Source organism: Cryptosporidium andersoni, assembly GCF_001865355.1.
Source record: "Cryptosporidium andersoni isolate 30847 chromosome Unknown contig_28, whole genome shotgun sequence".
NCBI lineage: Eukaryota > Apicomplexa > Conoidasida > Eucoccidiorida > Cryptosporidiidae > Cryptosporidium > Cryptosporidium andersoni.
Genome location: NW_027122853.1, coordinates 455773 through 476322, shown reverse-complemented (window position 1 = coordinate 476322; position 20550 = coordinate 455773). Strand labels below are relative to the sequence as shown.

General features: G+C 32.7%; 6 protein-coding genes across 6 annotated transcripts; 4 read left to right on the top strand and 2 right to left on the bottom strand.

Moving 5' to 3' along the window:
- Nucleotides 1-2: 2 nt before the first annotated feature.
- cand_006330 (uncharacterized protein) lies at nucleotides 3-5132 on the bottom strand (the record flags this gene model as incomplete). The annotated part of the gene is made up of 1 exon (XM_067210874.1): nucleotides 3-5132. One exon carries the CDS (start codon nucleotides 5130-5132, stop codon nucleotides 3-5), a length of 5130 nt encoding a protein of 1709 aa, XP_067068081.1.
- Nucleotides 5133-5467: 335 nt separating this feature from the next.
- On the top strand, nucleotides 5468-6505 carry cand_006320 (uncharacterized protein; the record flags this gene model as incomplete). Its single annotated transcript, XM_067210873.1, has 1 exon — nucleotides 5468-6505. The coding sequence occupies one exon, from the start codon at nucleotides 5468-5470 to the stop codon at nucleotides 6503-6505; it is 1038 nt and encodes a 345-aa protein (XP_067068080.1).
- A 141-nt stretch (nucleotides 6506-6646) lies between these two features.
- cand_006310 (folate biopterin transporter family protein) lies at nucleotides 6647-8323 on the top strand (the record flags this gene model as incomplete). Its single annotated transcript, XM_067210872.1, has 6 exons — nucleotides 6647-6914; nucleotides 6982-7011; nucleotides 7082-7155; nucleotides 7233-7310; nucleotides 7376-8215; nucleotides 8273-8323. The coding sequence occupies 6 exons, from the start codon at nucleotides 6647-6649 to the stop codon at nucleotides 8321-8323; spliced, it is 1341 nt and encodes a 446-aa protein (XP_067068079.1).
- Nucleotides 8324-8486: 163 nt separating this feature from the next.
- Nucleotides 8487-10712, bottom strand: cand_006300 (oligosaccharyl transferase STT3 subunit family protein; the record flags this gene model as incomplete). Its single annotated transcript, XM_067210871.1, has 1 exon — nucleotides 8487-10712. The coding sequence occupies one exon, from the start codon at nucleotides 10710-10712 to the stop codon at nucleotides 8487-8489; it is 2226 nt and encodes a 741-aa protein (XP_067068078.1).
- A 168-nt stretch (nucleotides 10713-10880) lies between these two features.
- On the top strand, nucleotides 10881-11729 carry cand_006290 (uncharacterized protein; the record flags this gene model as incomplete). Its single annotated transcript, XM_067210870.1, has 1 exon — nucleotides 10881-11729. One exon carries the CDS (start codon nucleotides 10881-10883, stop codon nucleotides 11727-11729), a length of 849 nt encoding a protein of 282 aa, XP_067068077.1.
- A 548-nt stretch (nucleotides 11730-12277) lies between these two features.
- cand_006280 (NOT1 domain-containing protein) lies at nucleotides 12278-20440 on the top strand (the record flags this gene model as incomplete). Its single annotated transcript, XM_067210869.1, has 1 exon — nucleotides 12278-20440. One exon carries the CDS (start codon nucleotides 12278-12280, stop codon nucleotides 20438-20440), a length of 8163 nt encoding a protein of 2720 aa, XP_067068076.1.
- Between the last annotated feature and the right edge of the window lie 110 nt (nucleotides 20441-20550).

Below are 20550 nucleotides of genomic sequence, written 5' to 3'. Positions count from 1 at the left end.
TTTTAGATAAATTTCCCACTTCGGAAACCTTTTTCCAATAATAAATCCAACATTGCAATTGACTCCTTTAAATCAACTGATTTAGGTATAATGTTCTTGAGTCTATAAACAACCAATATAGAGAATATACAATCGTGATGCTCGATAAGCCTACATAACAACTTCGTAACTTCTCTGTAGCACTCTAAATATATTAAATTGTCCATAAGATTATTAAGGGATTGTAAAAAAAGTGCGTCATTTAATACAAAAGATTTGTTAAATAATATTTGATTTTCAGGTTTATCTAGTAATTGTTTCAAAGGTTCAGGAAACTCAACTTCCCCTAATAATTTGACCTTAGTAATATTGTTAAGTAGTAAACAGCCAATATATACTCCCAAAGAATAATCTTGTGACGAGTTTAAATGATCTACGGCTAAATACCATATATCAGAGAAATTACAAAGAATTTCATTTTCATTTTGTCTGATACCACTTTGCCAAATCACTTCAGTTATACTTGAGGGCATGAATAATGAGAATTCTGAAGCATGTCTTTTTACAAGTGAGAATTCACCAATTTCATTTGTTACCTTGGGGTGGCTTAGCAATTTATTAAAAATTTTGGGATTGTTATGTGTAATAAAGCAACAAGATAATGTCCAATACCCAAGAGTTCTTCTTATTTTGGGATATAAATAAGGGGGTACAAAATCTCGGATTCTGTGATTAACATAATTAATATTTCTAATATATGCTTTGTAGTTCACACTTTGTTTGCTTTGTTCAAGTAAACAGACAAGTCGAAATGCTGTCTTACAGAATCCATTGATTGCTAAATTCTGTATAAGTTCTATTGGAGATAAGAAAAAAAAATCATCTGTTTTACTAGACTCTATAAAAAAGTAAGGCTCTGTATATATGCCATTAAATTTAAGAAGTTCTTTGTATTCAGCCATATGTGTACCATATAAAAGATGGTAAGAATAGGGGATATGGAGTGGTTCAAATATGTAAGCTGCTTTCAGCTTATATATTCCATAGATATGCCATTGTAAATATAGTAGATATTCCTTTGAGGGAATATATGTAACGAACTGAGATTGTAAGAATTGCGTTTCTGGGAGTATTAAAGAATAAAATACAGATGGAATGCAAATAGGTTCGTCATATGAAGCTAAATTATCTTTATTTGCTCTTCTTAGTTCATTATAGCATATATTTAAGCATGTCAAAATAGAAGTTACTTGGTGCAACATATCTTCATCTTTATTTTGGACTTCATACGAGAGATTCCCTATAGAAGTTAAATCAATTAAACTTTTAGATATATCATCAAGTACTGAGTTGATATCTATAGTCAAACTAATTGTAGATTCACGGCTGAATTTAAGCCAGTTTTGAGGAAATAACAAATGTTTAAAGTCAATATCCTTAATTATTTCTGAGTATAACTTCAATGAATAAAGATATGATAAGACAGCGATATCTAAAGGATTTTCCAATGATGAAATGAGATAGCGAAAAATCAAAGCTCTAAAATTCTTATTTTTTGAAATGGTACAGATTGATGAAAATAGTGACTGGTTGTACCAAAAAATATTTACCAATAAAGAGTATAAATGAAATAATTCATCATATGAGAATGCTTTAGAAAGAATCTCATTTGTTTTTTTAATACATTCTTCATCTAAGTAATTATTATTGTAAGTATTAGCTAACCATATTGTCATACTTAGAACAAGACGTTGGTTAGGTGAAGAGAGTATACTGGAGGAGGATTGAACAAACTCAACAATTTCAGAGTATGTGCTACTTTTTTGTAGTAAAAAAGTGTATTGTATAGCACTAGTCTTATATATGTTATACAGGTTGTTTGATTCTTGAAAAGGATATGAGTGTTCCATTAGCTCATTACGAAGCATATAAGTGGTCTTTTTCATTATAAAAAAGTAAGATGGATATTGAGATATTACTTTAATCATTGAGCTGTTATATCGAATAATTAAAAATAATAATTTTAAACTTGGTTTACTAAATACAATTGCATTTAAAGGATGTGACATACTAATTTGATTAAACACTTTAAGGTATCTATCTATAATAGTATAACATAAATCTTCATCTGAACAAATTGAATCAAAAATTTCCTGAGTTTTTTTACCTAATGTTCTATCATACATAATTAGCCATGTAAAATGAAATTTTAGTGTGATAGGATCAATCAATTGTTTATTATCTCCAAATAATGAGGAGTTGTTAATATCGAATTTTTTTTTTATTATTAGAATATCCATTGTAGCATTTAATAGTAAAGGGAGAATTTCAATATATTGTGTATTATATATACTGTCACTGTAAGGTGTAAATAATTCACATAATCTCAGTATTAAAGCATCCCACGAACAAAGAGAAATCTCCACTGTACTCAAAAAAACATAATTGAGAAGTATGCTTTGAGATTTATTTCTACTTGAGAAAATTCTACATAGGCTACTGATAATCGAATATATATAATCAAAATTCGTCATTTCCTCTAATATCAAATATAGGTTCCGATCTGTTACATGGCAATTCTTCTGGCCATGCAATAAAACTATTGGTCCAGAGCCATTGAAGAGAATACTATTTTGAAATGATATAATATGTTTATCTAAAATCAAAGATCCATCATCAATAAAGTCTTCACTTGAATATGATTCTAATTTAGAAATTTCATCTATACTATATGCTTGATAATGAGTTGTATTATTTTGATGGTTAAATATTAAATAATTAGTAAGATGATGAACACTATTTAAAATAAATTTATGCCATCTAGCAATATATACAAATTGATTTTGTCTTAAAGATGCCTTCATTGATAGTTCCATTGAATTAATAGATGAGATATTAATTTCCAGAGATTTATGACTCCCTAAACAGTATAGTTTTCTTGCACTTACGATCAATTCTGGGAATGTTGGACCATTTATTATATTGTAACTTGATAGAATTTTGGAGAATATATTTCCACTTAATTTGCAAATATCTGATATATTAGCAAATAAGATTTCAAAATTGCATACTCCATCCAATAATGTGGCAAACCTGTCATTATCTAATTTGCTAAGGTCATGATATGACTTTAAATCAGTAGTTGATATATCATCTTTAATTTTGTCGTAATTTTCATTTGAGTAAAAGTGCAATTTTCTTTTATGTATAAGTGCTACTATTGAAAGTAAGTATAGTAAAGTAGAGTTCGGAATATTTATATCCTGAAGATAGTGTTTGCTTAAATTAGAGTTAATTTCTTCACTATTCAAAGCTGAAATAATACTTGTAATTATCTGGTAAAGTATATATAGAGTTGTAGATAATGGCTTAGATGGTATATTTATATAGGGACTAATTTTGTTCCGACTATATTCATCATCTATATCAACCAATATTGAAAATGAAGATGCTGTTGTAATAACAATAGTATCATCTTCTAGTTTATTTAAATTCAAATATAAATTATTTGATCGTTGGAAATAGCGGACTATCTGCAGAGCTTTTTCAAAATTATTAATTAGAATATTACCAAAAGTAACATTATCGTTCATATCTTTAACTACTAAAGTTGACAAGTGGGAGGAGTTAAAGTCGCAAAAGTATTTCTCAGTAATAAGACTATGTATTTCAACTTTGTGATATTTGCTATATTGATATAAAGAAGAAAGTATACACAAATCCAAAATATCGAAAATGTGTGCATTATGAGTTGAGTCATAATCTTTGTAAAACAAATTAAGAGATCCACTAGTTATCTCCATTATATAAGTTGAAATAATCTTAATTATTGTCTTTATTATAACTGGATTTAAAATAACTTTCAAAAGTATTGATTTAAAATCTTTTATTATATCATTTGTTGTCTTAATTTTGTTAGTCATATAACTAGAAGCCTTAGTGGCTAAACTACTTCTTTCACTATCGGTCCATTCAGCTAGCAAAAGTTCCATACATTGTGACCATACATATGTTCTTTTGTATTTATGATGGTCCAGATGAATTTTGTGAATTTCATATATTGGACAAAAGTCAAAGGATTGCAAATGAGTTTCACCAGGATAAACCCAACGAACAGTTGTTAGATATATATCGGAATTTGTTAATTCAATATGTCTAGGGTACATTATATTTGGAAAATCTGACTGAAAACAATTAAATTCAGTACAAGTTATCATGTTTGTCAACTTCAAACCTATGTTTCTTTTAGATGTCCATAAATAAGATCTTTCCACTGTTATCTCAAAGATATAAATTCTATTTCTATAAAGTAATATACAAAATTTACCATCATTAGAAACTACTAGCTTTGAATCTAATGAAGTCTTTTCAAAGGGAAAATTTGTAAATTGACAGCAAAGTGAATATTTAAGTAGTTTATCTGTAGGATCTTCATATATGTTATATATTGATAAGGAAGGTAATTCTTCACAAAAAGTAATAACGCCTTGTATTGTATGATCGTCTTGTATACTGATGTTTAAAACATTAGTCGTGACCCTATTTTGGTTCAGAGTATTAATTGAAACTAAAGAAGTGTCATTCTCTGTATTTGATGTTTTATTGAAAATTAACTCAAATGTACCCAGAATACTTCCAAAAATAAATCTTTCAGACGAAATTCTACATATACATGTAATATTAGTAAGTTTTGTAATACTACTGAATGTACGAAGTTCATGTAGCAAATATATTGAAGCTGATTCTTTTCTTGTTATTTTTATATCTGTAGTATAAAAAAGGCCATCCTGAAGTATAAAGGAAATAGACAAAATTGATTCTTCTGTGTTGAAGTACAAATTGGGAGTGCAAGTAATGTTGCAAGGTAGCTCAATACTATATAGGGGCTTTATGCAAGGTACCAAAGTTTCCTCTTGATACTGTATATCAATCCTTAACCCTGAAAAGGATGTATTGTAAATAGCCAAGCACTTCCCATCTACTATAGTTGAAATAGTTAGATCCTCAAAAATTACTAAAACTTGAGCAAAAGAATTTGATAAATATTTAGTCTCGTTATCGGCTGAACTCAGACCACTACCATTTGAAAGATCGAGATCAAAGTAATCTGGTGGACTGAAGTGACCAATAAGATGTTCTATTGCAGATATCATATATGCCTTTCTTTAATTCCTTTACAGGTGAATTGGTGTTGGATTTAACTCTTCTTTATCTGTGGGCGTAAATAGGAATAGCGCCAGTGGCTTGATTTGCCTTCCTGTATAGGTTCTATCATAGTACAATAATCCTCATCAATAATGGACAATGTCACTTTATCAGTATTTTGGTGTGACCAATATAAATAGCCAGATACTTCTAGCTATTCAAAGAACTTATAAAGATAACGCATTCTTTCTTATTCTGTATATTGCAATCTTTATTATTACAACAGTGATAACTATCTTGTTAATTAGATCTCTCATATTTGAATGGTGAAGCAATTTTCTAAATGAAATATAGTCAAGACCCTGTATATGGAATACGCCTAGGCCTAAGTAGGCTTCATCCAAGAAATCCACATCGCTATGATGACTTTCTCGAACTTATGAGCTTGTTTCCATCTCTGAAGAAGTATATACAAATTAAGGGCATAAAAGTTATAGCTGATTACAGTAATAAAGAGTTTCTTTATGAATTGACCCGTACTCTTATGAATTTCAGGTACAATATTGACTGGAGTATATCCAGGGGATTTTTGATCCCAACAGTACCTTCACGCGCCAACTACGTTCACTATATTGCAGATTTACTAACTCCTGAACATTTCTATAACACAGAAGTAATTTTAAGAGAAGGTAATAGAGATGTTAATGCTATTGAAGGTGAATATTCTGAGGTATCTAAATCTATAATCCCATTAGGGCTAAAAGTTATTGGGATTGATATTGGATGCGGAGCTAATTGCATTTATCCGCTCATTTGTCATAAGACTTTTGGGTGGAAAATGTTTGGGAGTGACCTTTCAAATGAAAGCATTAATATAGCATCTTCCATTGTAAAACGTAATGGATTAAGTAAGAATATTAACTTTCTATATCAAGATAATCCCACAAATATACTATGTGGAATTCTAGATAACTCTAGCTTACTGGATATAAATTTTACCTTTTCTATGTGCAATCCACCATTTTATTCTTCATTTAGTGATTATATACATTCTACACATCCTACTCGTCAGGCTGAAGGGAAACTATTTGAGATAATTACGACAGGTGGAGAAGGGGTTTTTATTGAAAATATGATACATCAGAGCTTAAAATTCCCTAAAAGGGTTATTTGGTATACAACACTAGTCTCGAAACTTAATAACTTAAAAAGGTGTAGAAAACTGTTGTTAAATATATCTAGACAAGGTGGTAACGAAAAGAAGCTAGAAGCTATTAGAACTATTACAATGGAACAAGGTAACCACATTAGATGGATATTAGCATGGAGCTTTTATTCAAAGATAGATCGCATAGCTCTTCTATCCTTTATTAGGTCATAATATAAGCTTTTGTTTGTAATCTATTAAATCATTATTGCCATTACTTAGTATATACCGCTGATAAAAGTATGTTTGCATGCATGTAATTATGCATATACGTCATTTGAAGAGCTCTTAAGATTTTTGAGAGATTTGGGTCAAATGACGTCTATTAGTCATCAAAATGAAATCTTATCTTTACTAGATGAAGGAAGATCTCTAACGAGCAAACTCACATTTAGCACATTATTGGGATCCCTAACGATGGCTAAATTTGTTATTTTTCTTGTTGGGTTCTCTGAGGGTCTTACTCATTTGGCTGCATTGGCTATTTATTATTTATTCAAAGATGACTTATATTTGTCACCAGCAGGAGTTTCCGCGATTTTTGCAATACCTGCACTTCCTTGGTTCTTAAAACCACTATTTGGTATGTAGTTATTGAGTTAAGGCAGGACCAGATTTAAAATTAATTTGTCTATATTTAATATCTATAGCATTTTGCAGTGATTCAGTACCTATTAAAGGTAAGTCTCAGTTATACAAAAAACAATTCCAAGAAATCTTAGATATGAAAAATTCTATTTTTAATTCTAGGTATGAGACGAAAGCCGTATCTATTAATTTTTTCAACATTGGAAATTATTGGTTTTATTATGCTTGCAACTATGGTATGTAGGTGAAAGCTCTACTAATATGAAAGCTTTGAACATTTAATTAACTAAAATATTTGATCTTGGTATTTTAGGCCAACACAGTCCTTGCAGCTGCGACAAGTCTATTTCTTATTTCTCTAAGTGCAGCTTTTTGCAGTAGTATAGCTGAGGTAAGTCTTGAGATAAATGAGAAATTTTCCATACATAAAGTGTAAAAACTTTATACTGATTCCAGGCACTCGTAGTACAAACTTCAGACTCAAGTAATGGAGTTGAAACTGTCTCAGATTATTTCGGGTCTAAAGCTTTTGGTGCACTAGTTACAGCCTATTTTTCAGGATCTCTATTGGAAAGATATAGCAAACAGGATATTTTTCTCATAACATCATTTTTCCCTTTGCTAGTATTTTTTGCTAGTTTAATAATGTATGAGGAAGTTCACTCTAGAGCTACATCAGTAAAACAAAAATTACAATCTTTGATCGAATTTCTCAGGAAACCAATAATTTGGGGCCCAGCATTGTATATTGTGATTTATACATCTGGTCCTGACTATGATGATGCTATGTTCTTTTATTTTACCAATAGATTGGGCTTTTCACCAACTTTCATGGGAAGCTTACGTTTGACTTATGGAATAGCTGGCATTATTGGCATTATACTATATCGTATACTTTTGAGGAAAACTCCATTCAGAGATATACTTTTATGGACTACTCTCATTTCATTACCTATATATGTAACTCCATTCTTATTGGTAACTGGGGTTAATCTAGATTTAGGTATCTCCAATAGAATATTTGCTCTCTCTGGAGGATTTCTTATAGAAGCCATTTCAGAAGTTCAGCTTCTACCTTTATTAGTTATGACAACACAGTTATGTCCCAAAGGTCTTGAAGGATCTGTATATGCTGTCATGATGTCAATAAGGAACCTTGGTACTGGAGTTTCCAAAGTATTCTCAGCTGGATTGACATACTCACTTGGTATTACGTCTTATAATTTTTCTAATCTGGGACTATTGATATGGTTATGCGCAGCATTCCTCCTTCTACCTCTGTTATTTCTTCATTTGGTAAGTCTTATCATCTCCCTTCTGAATATTACTTCATCAAATTGTAAATATATATAGGTGATAAATGAAGAAGAATATAAGAATCAGGAAATCGAATCACAGGCATAGCTCTATTTATAAAGGAAGTAGTCAAATTACAAAAGAAGTATCAAGTAAAAAAAAATTAATGAGAGTGATCAGAGAATATTAGAACAAGATAGTAAGTGATTACTATATAATTAGTTGCATAGTCGGCTTAATTAAAGTCAGATCTTTATATTGCACGTAGTATTTATATTCTATTTGGTCGCTTCTTAACTTTATAAATACGAACAATCCAATTATCAGTGGTATAAACTTCTTCAAAATGAGATAAAGTAAAATGAGTCTTCCCAATGTTGTAGTTCCTTGCCATGTCAAATCCATCTTTCTGAACCTCAGCAAATCTGTAGTATGACAGCTTGTAGATTAATGAGTTCAGCATAGCTTTTGGAGCCTCATTACCTACAGTATAGTAACCAGACTCAGAAATATAGTCATTTTGCTGTATTTGTGGATAAACACCAGAGGCAATTCGAACCATCCACAAAAACTTGTTGATATCATCGGAAGTATACCTTGCAAATCCACCAAAGACTACAAATATATAGTCAACATCTAACTTTTCCATAATCTTGAATGCTTCTTCTTCTGGAGAAGCAAGAGCAAGTCCAACTGTCGCAATATGAGTTGTATTCCAAGTATTGTTATCTACAATAACAGTTCTATCAGCAAGTTCAGTACATTGATAACCGTAATCCCACCATGACATTATCCTCGCGTTGTATGGAGTATTTTTTCTCAGCCAATAGTAGGCTTCTCTAAAGTCATCTTGAATCAATCTAGTTCCATCCTTCAAACGATTTGAAGTAATTACAGATGGATGTGAATAGGCAACTGCAGAGCTCCAAATACTGTGGGTAACATACTTTATGCATAGTACAAAGAGAATAAAAGCAACTAAATACTTCCCAAGCCAATTGCTTGACTCATTAGCACAATTTTCTTTCTGAGATTTTGAATATTGGTTCAAAGCTAAATTTTGACCAAGAGGTGTCTCCTCTATAGGACTTGTCTTAGGTCTACCTAAGATAGCTGATAGAATAAAAGACAAGCCAATAGCAGATAAACAGCAAGATGCAGGTCCTAATACAAGCATGAGGCGGATCATAACTGAAGAGAAATATACGGCAAGAACTCCATAGACAGCCAGAAACATTGCTGTATCTGGGATGCAAGTTGAAAATGATTGACTGAGAGACTTATGTAAAGGGGTGTTTTTTTGACTAATATAAACAGAGTATGCACATACCAGAACTCCTAAAGGAAAAAATATAGCTGTTATATGCAGGTCAAATATATATTGTGACCATGTTGTTGCTTGATGCTCTGAAACAGATGCAACAATTGGAACATGCTTAGATGCATATGTAGGATCAAGTAGAGTCATACTCCTTGCAGCCCAACGAGTTTTACCAGATATTGTAAGCAAAATAAAGATGAAACAAACAGACACAAAACTGACAATAGTTAATATTTTAATTAGGAGGTGAGTTGTTGATCTGCTCAGAAGCGCCTTGATAGAGTTGAGTAGAATAATACATGTAACTAAAAATGCCAAGCAATGAGAAGAAAGATGTTCTGAAGACTTAATAGCACCAATGCCTACAAAGGGGATATTTAGATTCAAAATTGTACCAACCAAATAGAAAACAGTATAGACTACGTAATGTTTGAAAGTAAATCTGTTGAGGAGTACCAATATTAGATTATATATTGCTATAGTATTTATTATAAAAACATAGCCTCCCCAGCTCATAGTCATATAATTATATGCAAGAGATGCTAGGAGTGAACTTAAAATACGACCATCATTAATAGCTCGCAGATATAATGCAAAGCTTATAATTAAAGCAAATATAGCAACAGCTTCATTGTCATAACTCCCAGCAACACTCCTACTCAAATATGTTGGTGATATACCAGTAAATAGTGCCGCTAACATTCCGGTTTCATTCCTTCTGTTAACCTGGTAGACCAGTAAATAGGAAGCTAAAGCAGATAGACTCGACATAATAGGTCCAGTAAATACACAGACATGTCGTATACTAACTAAAATACCAAATTGGTGGGCTAAACGCCTCATGAAATCTGCTGTTAACATCAATCCTGGAAATAAGGTCTGGCCTACAGGGCGACCTAGTGGATACCAACTCCTGCTATCAAACCAATTCCAGAAGGCATAAAACCCATTGTTTGATAGATACTGGGAAGTTCTATAATTGAAGTGGGGATCAAATTCATGTATAATGGCTTCATATCTCACTACTGCAAATAAACGCACAGCAATACAAAGACCCATTGTAAATATTACTGATAGAAATAAGAGTACTGGAGACAGACGTTTAAAGAAGTTGAAGACTGATTCATGTTTGGAGTAGTAGTCTTTTTTATTACAATCTACGTTATTTCCTTTCATTTCTTACAAGTCAAGTGATAAATTTTATTATTAATTTTTTTATAAAAATTTGAAAAAAAAAATTCCACACCTCATTTTAGCAACCATATATCAGGTAACAGCTTAAATAAGCGCTAAGCTTTAGCCGAAGGCTTTTTGAGAAATATTATGTGAAGCAGGACCACTCTTATGGGAACAACTTCTTCATCTCCTTCTTCTTCCTCCCTAAATCAGTCTTCGTCTTCCTCACTTATAATAGCTGAAAAGGTACAGACTCAACCTGAATCTGATAATGATAAGGTGCAATGTTTGCTAAAGTGGACCCATGGAGGGAATGAAGTATTTGTAGTTGGAAGCTTTAACAAATGGAATATAGATGAAAAAATAAAACTGTACCGGAATGGCCATGACCATATAACTGTTGTCGAACTTTCCAAAGATATTCATTGCTACAAATACATTGTAGATGGGGAATGGCGTTACTCAATTGATGACTGTATTGAGACCGATGATAATGGCAATGTTAACAATATAATTGACTTAAGGAATTATAGAACGCCGCAATATTTTATACCAAATGAATATTATCAAATAAAGTATGCCCACTATCACCAAAATATGCCTTTAGAGTATCCTGCTGATGCTCCAGCTTTACCCTTGCTACTTAGAAAGAGTAAGTGCCCCCTGGAGGTATGTAATAACCTCCACACACCATTTCACTGTATAAGCAATCACATATACTATGATTCGATGATTCAAGATATATTTGGACCATATATGGTAACTTTTTGCGTTACAAGAAGGTGGCAAGGTGCTGATAATATTCCCCATGAGACAAAGTGCTACCAAAGATATACTACTTTGCTCTATGCAACTATTCGGAATTCAGATGCTGATTTTAATTATATTTCGACTAGTAGAAGCTATAATAGATATGATAACCACAGGGAACATATTCAACAGATAGATGGAGAAGATAAATATTATTCTGTACGAATGCGAGTTCTAACTGAGTTATTTGCATCAATTTTCTTATAGATAATAAATACTAACATTTCGTAATAAGTGAATAGATGAATATAGTTTAATTATTTTAAATAAGCATCTTTTTTAGTGCGAGACTTGGGACTTCCAAAACTTTAATTGTAACCAATAAGATACACACTTTTTCAACTAATTTGATTAAGGAAAACTTGGTGTTATTGTATTTACTAATACAATGTCACAAATACCATGTGAAGTGTTTGTCAATATTCAAGACAAATAGTTCATTTGTTTACTATTAATCATTATATATAAAGGTGATATATATTATCAAAGGTAGCTAGTACAATTATGTGATATTAACTGTTTGTGATTAGATTGAGAATTGAGTTGTACAAATCTAGTTCAAAAATAAAGGAGGCAAAGTGCGTATTGGTACCCCTTAAGGGGAGACACGGGACATTTCCGAATAATGGGCTGCAGGAATATGTACAGCAAGAGGTAATTTTTAATGGCTACGTATATTAGTAAATTAATAAGAAATTAGTGGGGGATTTACAATATTTTTTTTTCTTCTAGTAATTGGCTGAGATTAATGCATTATGGTAGATCAAGTATCTACTGGAGGAGAGAGTGGAAGAGACAAACGTATCTGTCATATTTTAAGGGATTTGGGACCATCATGCACATATAGTATTGATTCTTTTGGAGAAGTAATACAGAGATGGAAATTTGACACTGGAAATATAGTGAAAGAAATAGTAGATGCCATGATATATATGCTAGAACATACATCAAGTAACGGTATTGAGGACAGGAGACTATTAGATAATGAGTCAAGTAATTTTACAGCAGTTTTACGAGCTCGATGGAATGAATTGAGTAATACTGCAGCTGATGCACAGTTTAATAATAATAGTACTTATGAATATATGAAATCAGGTTGGAACCCAAGTGTATTTGTAGCAGGTACAAATAGGGCTGTTTCGTTATATGAGGAGAATTCCGTTATCCCGTGGGATATTGTATTCACAGAATTTATAAGATCAGATAATAATCTACTTATAGAAGAGAATGATGGATCTTTCGAGCTATTCTGTGGTTTATATGGTTGCAGCATCAAGTATGATAGCAATAATAATAATATACAACATTACGGTTTGAATTGTATCGTCCCTTTGCGAATCTTCATAAAAGAGGAATGGAAGAATATTAATATGTTGTCAGTTTTTCTCCTCAAAATATGCAGAATGTGTTTTGAAGTAAATGATGATATGAATCATGCTAAATATCAGGATAACCCACCAAGTCAAAATTTAGATATTTCTGGAGTAAATGGCGAGCCAATATTGGACTCTAGAGATGACATCATTTTAACTTTGGATGAATCTTTTATTCATCCCTCTATTGTTGAAATATGCAACACAACCCTTTCAGCATTGGTAAATGAAGGTATAGTGGGTAAACCTGATGATACTTTACAGAAGTATGGATTGTCAAAACTAGGAAATCGCTCATCTAATGGATCTTGTGGAATATGGATGTGCTTACATCTAGTTCAACTACTTATATCTTTATGTAAAAAACTGGAAAATGATGAGATACGTGATAAGGTGCATTATCTACTGTTTTACGAAGCACCTAAATATGCCCCTGTCGGTATTTTAGTCTCAATATCTCAAATTTATGACTGTAGTATGGAATATGCAAATATATCCGAAGAACTGAGAATTAAGATTCAGGACCTGAATAATATTGTAATTCCAAATAGAAAGATCTCCGCATTAAGCCTACTTAGGCTTTGCCTTCCAAACATCCGCAATTTTATATTAGCACCTTTAAATAGTAATATTACTTCAACCAATCCTTTGTCTTCATCATATGACAAGGAATTCCATCTTGGTAGATATTTTGATCCAGTATTACTACTGTTATTTACTGCTGTTAATGCAAATCCTTCAAAGCATGGAAAGTGCCAATTTGTACATGATTTACTAGGGCAGATATCTTTATGTTACTGTATTGCATCAATAACTATTATGTCGAGTATATCTAAGCTTACTAGAGATATATTTTGGTTATATTGTTATGATGAATGGAGCTATCAAATCCCATTTTCGTTAAATGACGATGAGAAATGTATTGAAGCTGATGAACATATAGGTAGCAGTGAAAAATACCAAGCCTTTATGAAAGATTATTCCGCAGAATGTATAGACTACTTCCATTGGTGGTTTCTTACTTTAGATCTAATATTTGCAGCACTTAGTTTAGGTTCTCTTGGATCTCCAGAACTATGCAAGAGTGAATGTAGTGATTCTCGTCAATCTGCTTCAGAAGTACTTTCTTACTTATTTAAATTGAGGCTGAATTGCACCCCTGATAATAGTGATACAGTTATATTTGTGGCCTGTATACTTGATTATCTACGTGCTCGTTTAGTTTATATGACATATGCATCTGCAGATTTACAGATGGTCCTGGTTAATAGACGTGCATTTCTACCTACACTGCCTACTAAGTCTCCTTCTAATTTAAAAATATATGCTGCAAGAATTGTTAGGAGGAATTTGTCTCTTGGGAAACCTCAGTTACCATCTCCAACCGATTCATGGAAGTCATCCTGTGAGACTTCATCATTTGCTTATTCTTGCTGGTGCTTAAGCTCATTCTCAGTTGAGATTGCCAGAAATTCTCTTGAAACTGAGGGTGCTGATATATTTGGATATGAGAAGGGTTCGATAGATGGGTTAATTAATGCTCTTAAAGAATTTGAAAGAATTACTGATACTCAGATAGATAGTGAGTTAGCTTTAGTTTCAGTACTCCCTGCTAGAGATATAGATAAGATAAATATAAATATAAATATAAAAGATACCTCTTCAGATTATAGTGAAGATCAGGTACCTAAACAATTGTCTGGGAGCTACTTGAAAAGTATTGAAGAAGTTAGCCAGATAGAGAAGTCACCAAGTTATATTTCAGAGTCATTGTCTCCAATCCCTTGCGAGGTTAATATAAATAACTCTACTAAAGAGTTTGCTGATTGTAATTCAAGTATAGATATTGGGAATGAAGTAAAGGAATATTTTACGAAATGTTATACTAGACAGGTTACTGTCAATGATCTTATTAATACTATAAAAACACTTCACTTGACAGCAATCAATAGTCCTAATGAAGCTACAAAGGAGAGTAAATTGCTCAACGCAATATTACATACACTATTTGATGAGTGTAGGTCATTTCCTAAATATCCACCTATGGAATTAAGCATCACTGCCCATTTATTAGGTCGGTTGGTGCATGAAGACTTGTTGATTTCTTATGGTAATGCTTTAGTATTTGTCTTAAGATGTATATTAGAGGCACTTCGAAAGGTCCCATGGACAAAAATGTTTTGCTTTGGTGTTATTGCAATGGAGCAATTTATTGATCGTTTCATCCACTTCCCTCAATTCTTGTCAGCTATTTGTAATATCTCATCCTCCTTGAAACCTGTTATTGGTGAGTACATTGAATACTGTGAGGCATGTTACTTTATTTTACCTGAAAATTTGCGCAATATACTTTATGTTGACAATGATACTCTTGAGCATTTAGGAATAAAAGAGCCCACACCTCCTTCGACTATTATATCACTGTTGCATCCAGAAGTGATTGCACTTGGGTTTAATAGTCCTAATACTAACTTGAATATTGACATAAGATCTAATTTCAGTTCAATAATGGATCGCAGATTTGGGAGTCTTATTACACTAAATTTGAAGGGAAGAACTCAGCTCCCAAGTAATGTAACAATGGAACAGTTACAAGGCTTTGGGTTGGGTAGCTTGGAGAAATTAATTAATGACCCCTCTATAATTCAGACATTGCAAATTCCACCTGAGCAAACTATAGAGCATATATTCACTGTATGTAATACTTTGGCAAGCACAAATATTGATATGAAGGTTACAGAGATAGCAGATATATTGAAGAATAATCCACAGTATGGTCCTTGGTTTGCATTCTATTTGGTAAAAAGTAGAGCTTCTAAAGAGAAGAACAATCACTCTATATATATTAGCTTTTTACTTCGCCTAGACGCTGCTTTACAGAAGGAAGGTACTATTATTGACTCTAATTCATGCTCAAGACTTAAGATACTGCCTTCCTTAGACAATAATTCCATACAGCCAATCGTACATAAGGGGCAAATTGGAAAGAGTGAAGGTTATATAATTGAAACGGTAACCTTGGCAAGCTATGACTGTATCAAGGCACTGCTTTGTTTTGCGAGTTTACTTAATGATGTGTCATCGTATGTAAATGTTTTGCGAAATTTAGGATTCTGGTTGGGCCAAATAACTATTGGTCGTAATCAACCAATTATTCACAAGTATTTGAATCCAAGACAACTTGTTATAGATAGTTATTCATGTGGTTGTATTGCTTCAGTTTTGCCATTTATTTGTAAAATACTGGAAAATGTCAAGAGTAGTTGTTTCAAACCTCCCAATCCTTGGACTAACAACCTGTTATATTTACTCGCTGAAGTTCATTCAGTATCTAATGCAAAATCAAATATGTTTGAGATAGAACTACTATTTAAGCAACTTAATTTGAGCTTAATGGACTACATTGGGAAGACTGACTTTTTGAATCTTAATATTCAGAAGATACGTACTGGTGGTACCACATCTTCTACTAACGAAGATAGACCAAGAGCGGTATCAAATAATAGTACATATCTTATCAATGGCAATCATGGAGATACAAGTTCTAATATACATGTAAATTCTGGAAATATAAGCAATGTAACTACACAGTCTCAGATATTTCAAAGTGGAACTGGAGATTCTCAACTTGCATCAACATTTCTGCCACCTGGATATTCAGGCTCACAAATGATATTGCAACAGTCACAAGCCCAACATATTCCTTCATCTTCATCTGATATTCAATATTGGGCCAATAAAGTATTAATATCACCCTCAGTAGCTCTTTTCCAAATACAACCTTCTTTACGTCCTCTTGTTCCTCTAGCTTTAGATAGATCAATAAGAGAGATACTTCAAGTTGTTATACCAAGGTCAGTAAGAATTGCAGCCTTGACAACCCGTGAAGTAGTGGGTAAAGAATTTGCGTTTGAACAAGATGAAAATATATATAAAAGAGCAGCTCATTTGATGGTTGCTGCACTTTCAGGTTCTATGGCTGTTGCTGCATGCCGTGAGCCACTTAGAGTGGCTTTTACAGGTCAGTTAAGACAGGTTTTACATCCAAACCCAACAAGAGAGGGTGAGGATCATGTCTTGATTGAACAGGTAATTCAAGTTATTTGTAGTGACAATATTGATTTGGGTTGCCAAGTTGTTGAGCAGGCAGTTATAGAACGTGCTATTGAAGAAGTAGATGACATTATCTCTCCCGGAATTATAGCTAGGCGGAAAGCTCGTGAAGCAGGGCATCCATTCGTTGATATTAACTATTATGGAGGTCCTAACACACAGAATGCAGCAACTTTTTGGGCTTCTTTACCTGATTCTTTGAAGTATCGTTCGGGGTCTCTAAGGCATTTACAATTATATAAGGACTTTTTACAGTATACAGCCATGAGGAATATAGAACGTCGCGATAATGGTGGACTATTGCCTGATACTACAGGGAACCAGCAACCAACTCAATCTGTAAATAATGTCTCAATATCTACTGTAGGTACAAATTCAAATGTAAGTGACTTGTATAGTCAACATCAGTCGCAGCAAATAAACTCATCTTCAGTTGTGAGCAGTGCACATGGTAATCAATACTTGCAGCATGAATCATTAAGTGGGACGAGTTCAAACAATTCTTTATCATCTCCGATAGTTCAACCACCAGAACCAGTGAGAGTTCCTTTAGTTTATGAATTAGCATATCAACCTTTAATGATGAGGATAGAAGAATGCCTTGGTCAGATTAAAGATATAATTCGTGAAATTGCACTATATCCTCCTATAATAGCGAAACAAAATTCAACTGTGCCAGTTTCGAACACTTTGAGTGCCAGTGGGATTTCAGTAAACATTACAGAGCCTATAAAGTACTCACTTCCACTTGGATCAAATATAGTTTCAGTGCATTTACCAACTACAGCTCATATAGTACTCTCTATCTTGTCTTCTTTACCTTCTGATCATAATATTTTCTATTTGTGTCGGATCTTATTTGTTATAGGCTCGTCAATTTCTCATAGAGAAGATGCACTTATTGGAATGGCTCAGAAGTTATTTAAAACTTTATTTGATGCTGGAGCAGCTTTTCAGCAGAGTATTACCGGTGTAGTACCATCTAGTCGCTATATAACTGCATCTTTAGGATGTGATGCAGCACTTATACATATTGAAGTATTTCTTACATTATGTCACCAATTGTCACTTTACAATCATGAATTTTGGCTCAAGCTCCGAAAGGAAGCCACGGGTTGGTTTATTTATACTATTGAAGATCCTAAGTATTCTATTGACATAGTTGTTGGTGCATTAAGATATGATCTCGTACCACTTGATGAATTTGACATTTCGCTTTCTAGTTTATTGGATAATGCACTCACTTCCTTGTCTGACTCTAACTCAGCCCCTGGATATCACAGTCATAGAGGGATGCGTGTTGTCGAATTTGTATTAAAGCTTTTTTACAGAAGTCTAGAGGATTGGCATTTTCCAATATTCCAGAAATTACCTATTACAACTCAGATAGTAATAAATCGCCTTGCTGCAAATAGCAATACTATTTTGCAAAGCAGTAATATTTCATCTATTCCTGTCATATTACCAGGATCTTCTCTCAAACCACATCCTATAACTGTGACCTTAGGAGATCTCAGACTTCGAGTTGAGTCATCATTATTGGCATTTACTGCTAGCAAACATAATAAGTGTATTAATGATTATTGGATAGGTGGTGTAGTTCCTACAATCTTAACTTTTCAGAATATTATTCAGAGAAATACTGACCTAATATTAACACCACACTATGCGGCTATTCCATATCCTATTTCACCCTCTTTTGACGTTATAAAAGGAGTAAATACTATTTTTGATGAATGGATTTTGCTATTAAGAATTACTGTTTTCAATGGATGTGGTGCAACTGAACGTAATAATCCTTATCGAAATCTATTTTTGCAGCGACTTTCTAGGCAAGGATTATTAAGAATGGATGATACTACTGAGAAGTTTTTCACAGTATGTACTGAGAGAGCTATTACTTTAAGTTTGAGCAGTGGGTTACAAAAAGGGAATTTTGATGATTTACCTTTAGCAGAATTGACTGTGAAACCGAATATGGATCCTTTTCCACTAGATGCACTTGTAAGGCTAATAACAACTATGGCTAGATATATCGACCCACAACAAATGACAGCTGTTGTAATAACACACAAATTTTTATCCATATTAGTAAGAATAATACATCGTGATGCTGAAAACGCCAACTTTAATCAGCGACCATATTATCGTATTTTTTATTCACTCCTTGAAGAGTATGATACTATTGGTTTTAATACTGAATTAATCCATTTCACTTGTATGCTAAGTATTATTCATAATTTGCAATATCTCAATCCTAATAGAGTTCCAAGTTTTGTATACGCTTGGGTACAGATCATATCAAATAATCGTTTGTTCCCTTACTTACTGCGCCACATTAAAGGTTGGCAACCATACCATGCACTACTACTTCAATTGTTTATTTTTATTTCTCCATATTTACGTAATGTTCAGTTGGAAACCAGTATTAAAAGCATATATGGTGCTCTTTTAAGAATTCTTCTTGTACTATTACATGACTTTCCTGAATTCCTTTGCGATTACAGTTGTAGTTTTTGTGATACTCTTCCAAGTAACTGTATCCAAATCCGTAATTTAATTCTGTCATCATTCCCACGAAATATGAAGCTACCTGATCCATTTTTACCTACTCTCAAGATAGAAAATTTACCTGAAATGAAGATGGTACCAAGGATGATGGCAAATTATGGAGTATATATTTTGTACAAAGGTATTAAATTTGACATAGATAAATACTGGATTTCTAGAGATATTACAATACTGTCTGTTATATTGAGTAAGTTGAAGTTACTGAAGGAGGATGCGCTTAGATTTGGAAGTAAATATTCCTTACCAGTGATAACGGGTTTGTTACTTTATGTTGGGATACATCTCCCAAATGGAGTCAGCACAAACAGCAACAATGATAACAATAGCACTATTCCTAGTAACAATGTGAATATCAATAGAAAGGTCAATGAATCTATTGAGCAAACAACTATTAATGTAGGAACTTCAATTATAGAAGATCAAACTCAACAATCTCTAGAAACATTTGAGACAGTAAGCAACCCATCTCTGAGTATTTTTCTATTTTTATGTAAAACTCTCGATATGGAAGGTAGATTTGTCTTTGTATCAGCTATTGCAAACTTCCTGGGATATCCAAACTCACATACATACTACTTTAGTAGTTTGCTATTATGGCTATTTGCTAAGTGCAATGATTCCATATTACAGGAACAGATTACCCGTGTGTTACTGGAAAGGTTGATTGTTCATCGTCCTCATCCTTGGGGGTTACTAATAACATTTATTGAATTAATTAAAAATCCTAAATATTCCTTTTGGAGCTGTTCATTTGTACATTTAGCACCAGAGGTTGAGAAGTTATTTCAATCTGTGGCTCAAACCTGTCTTGGACAAAATCCTATGAAATTCAACTCAACTAACTCTCCAAATACTTCATAAATACTTCACAATTCCCTAAAAACTCTTCATATTATTGGAACTTAAGTCTTTCGTGTTTTATTAAAAGTTATATATTAAATCGAAATTGAGTATGATATCTACATAAACTA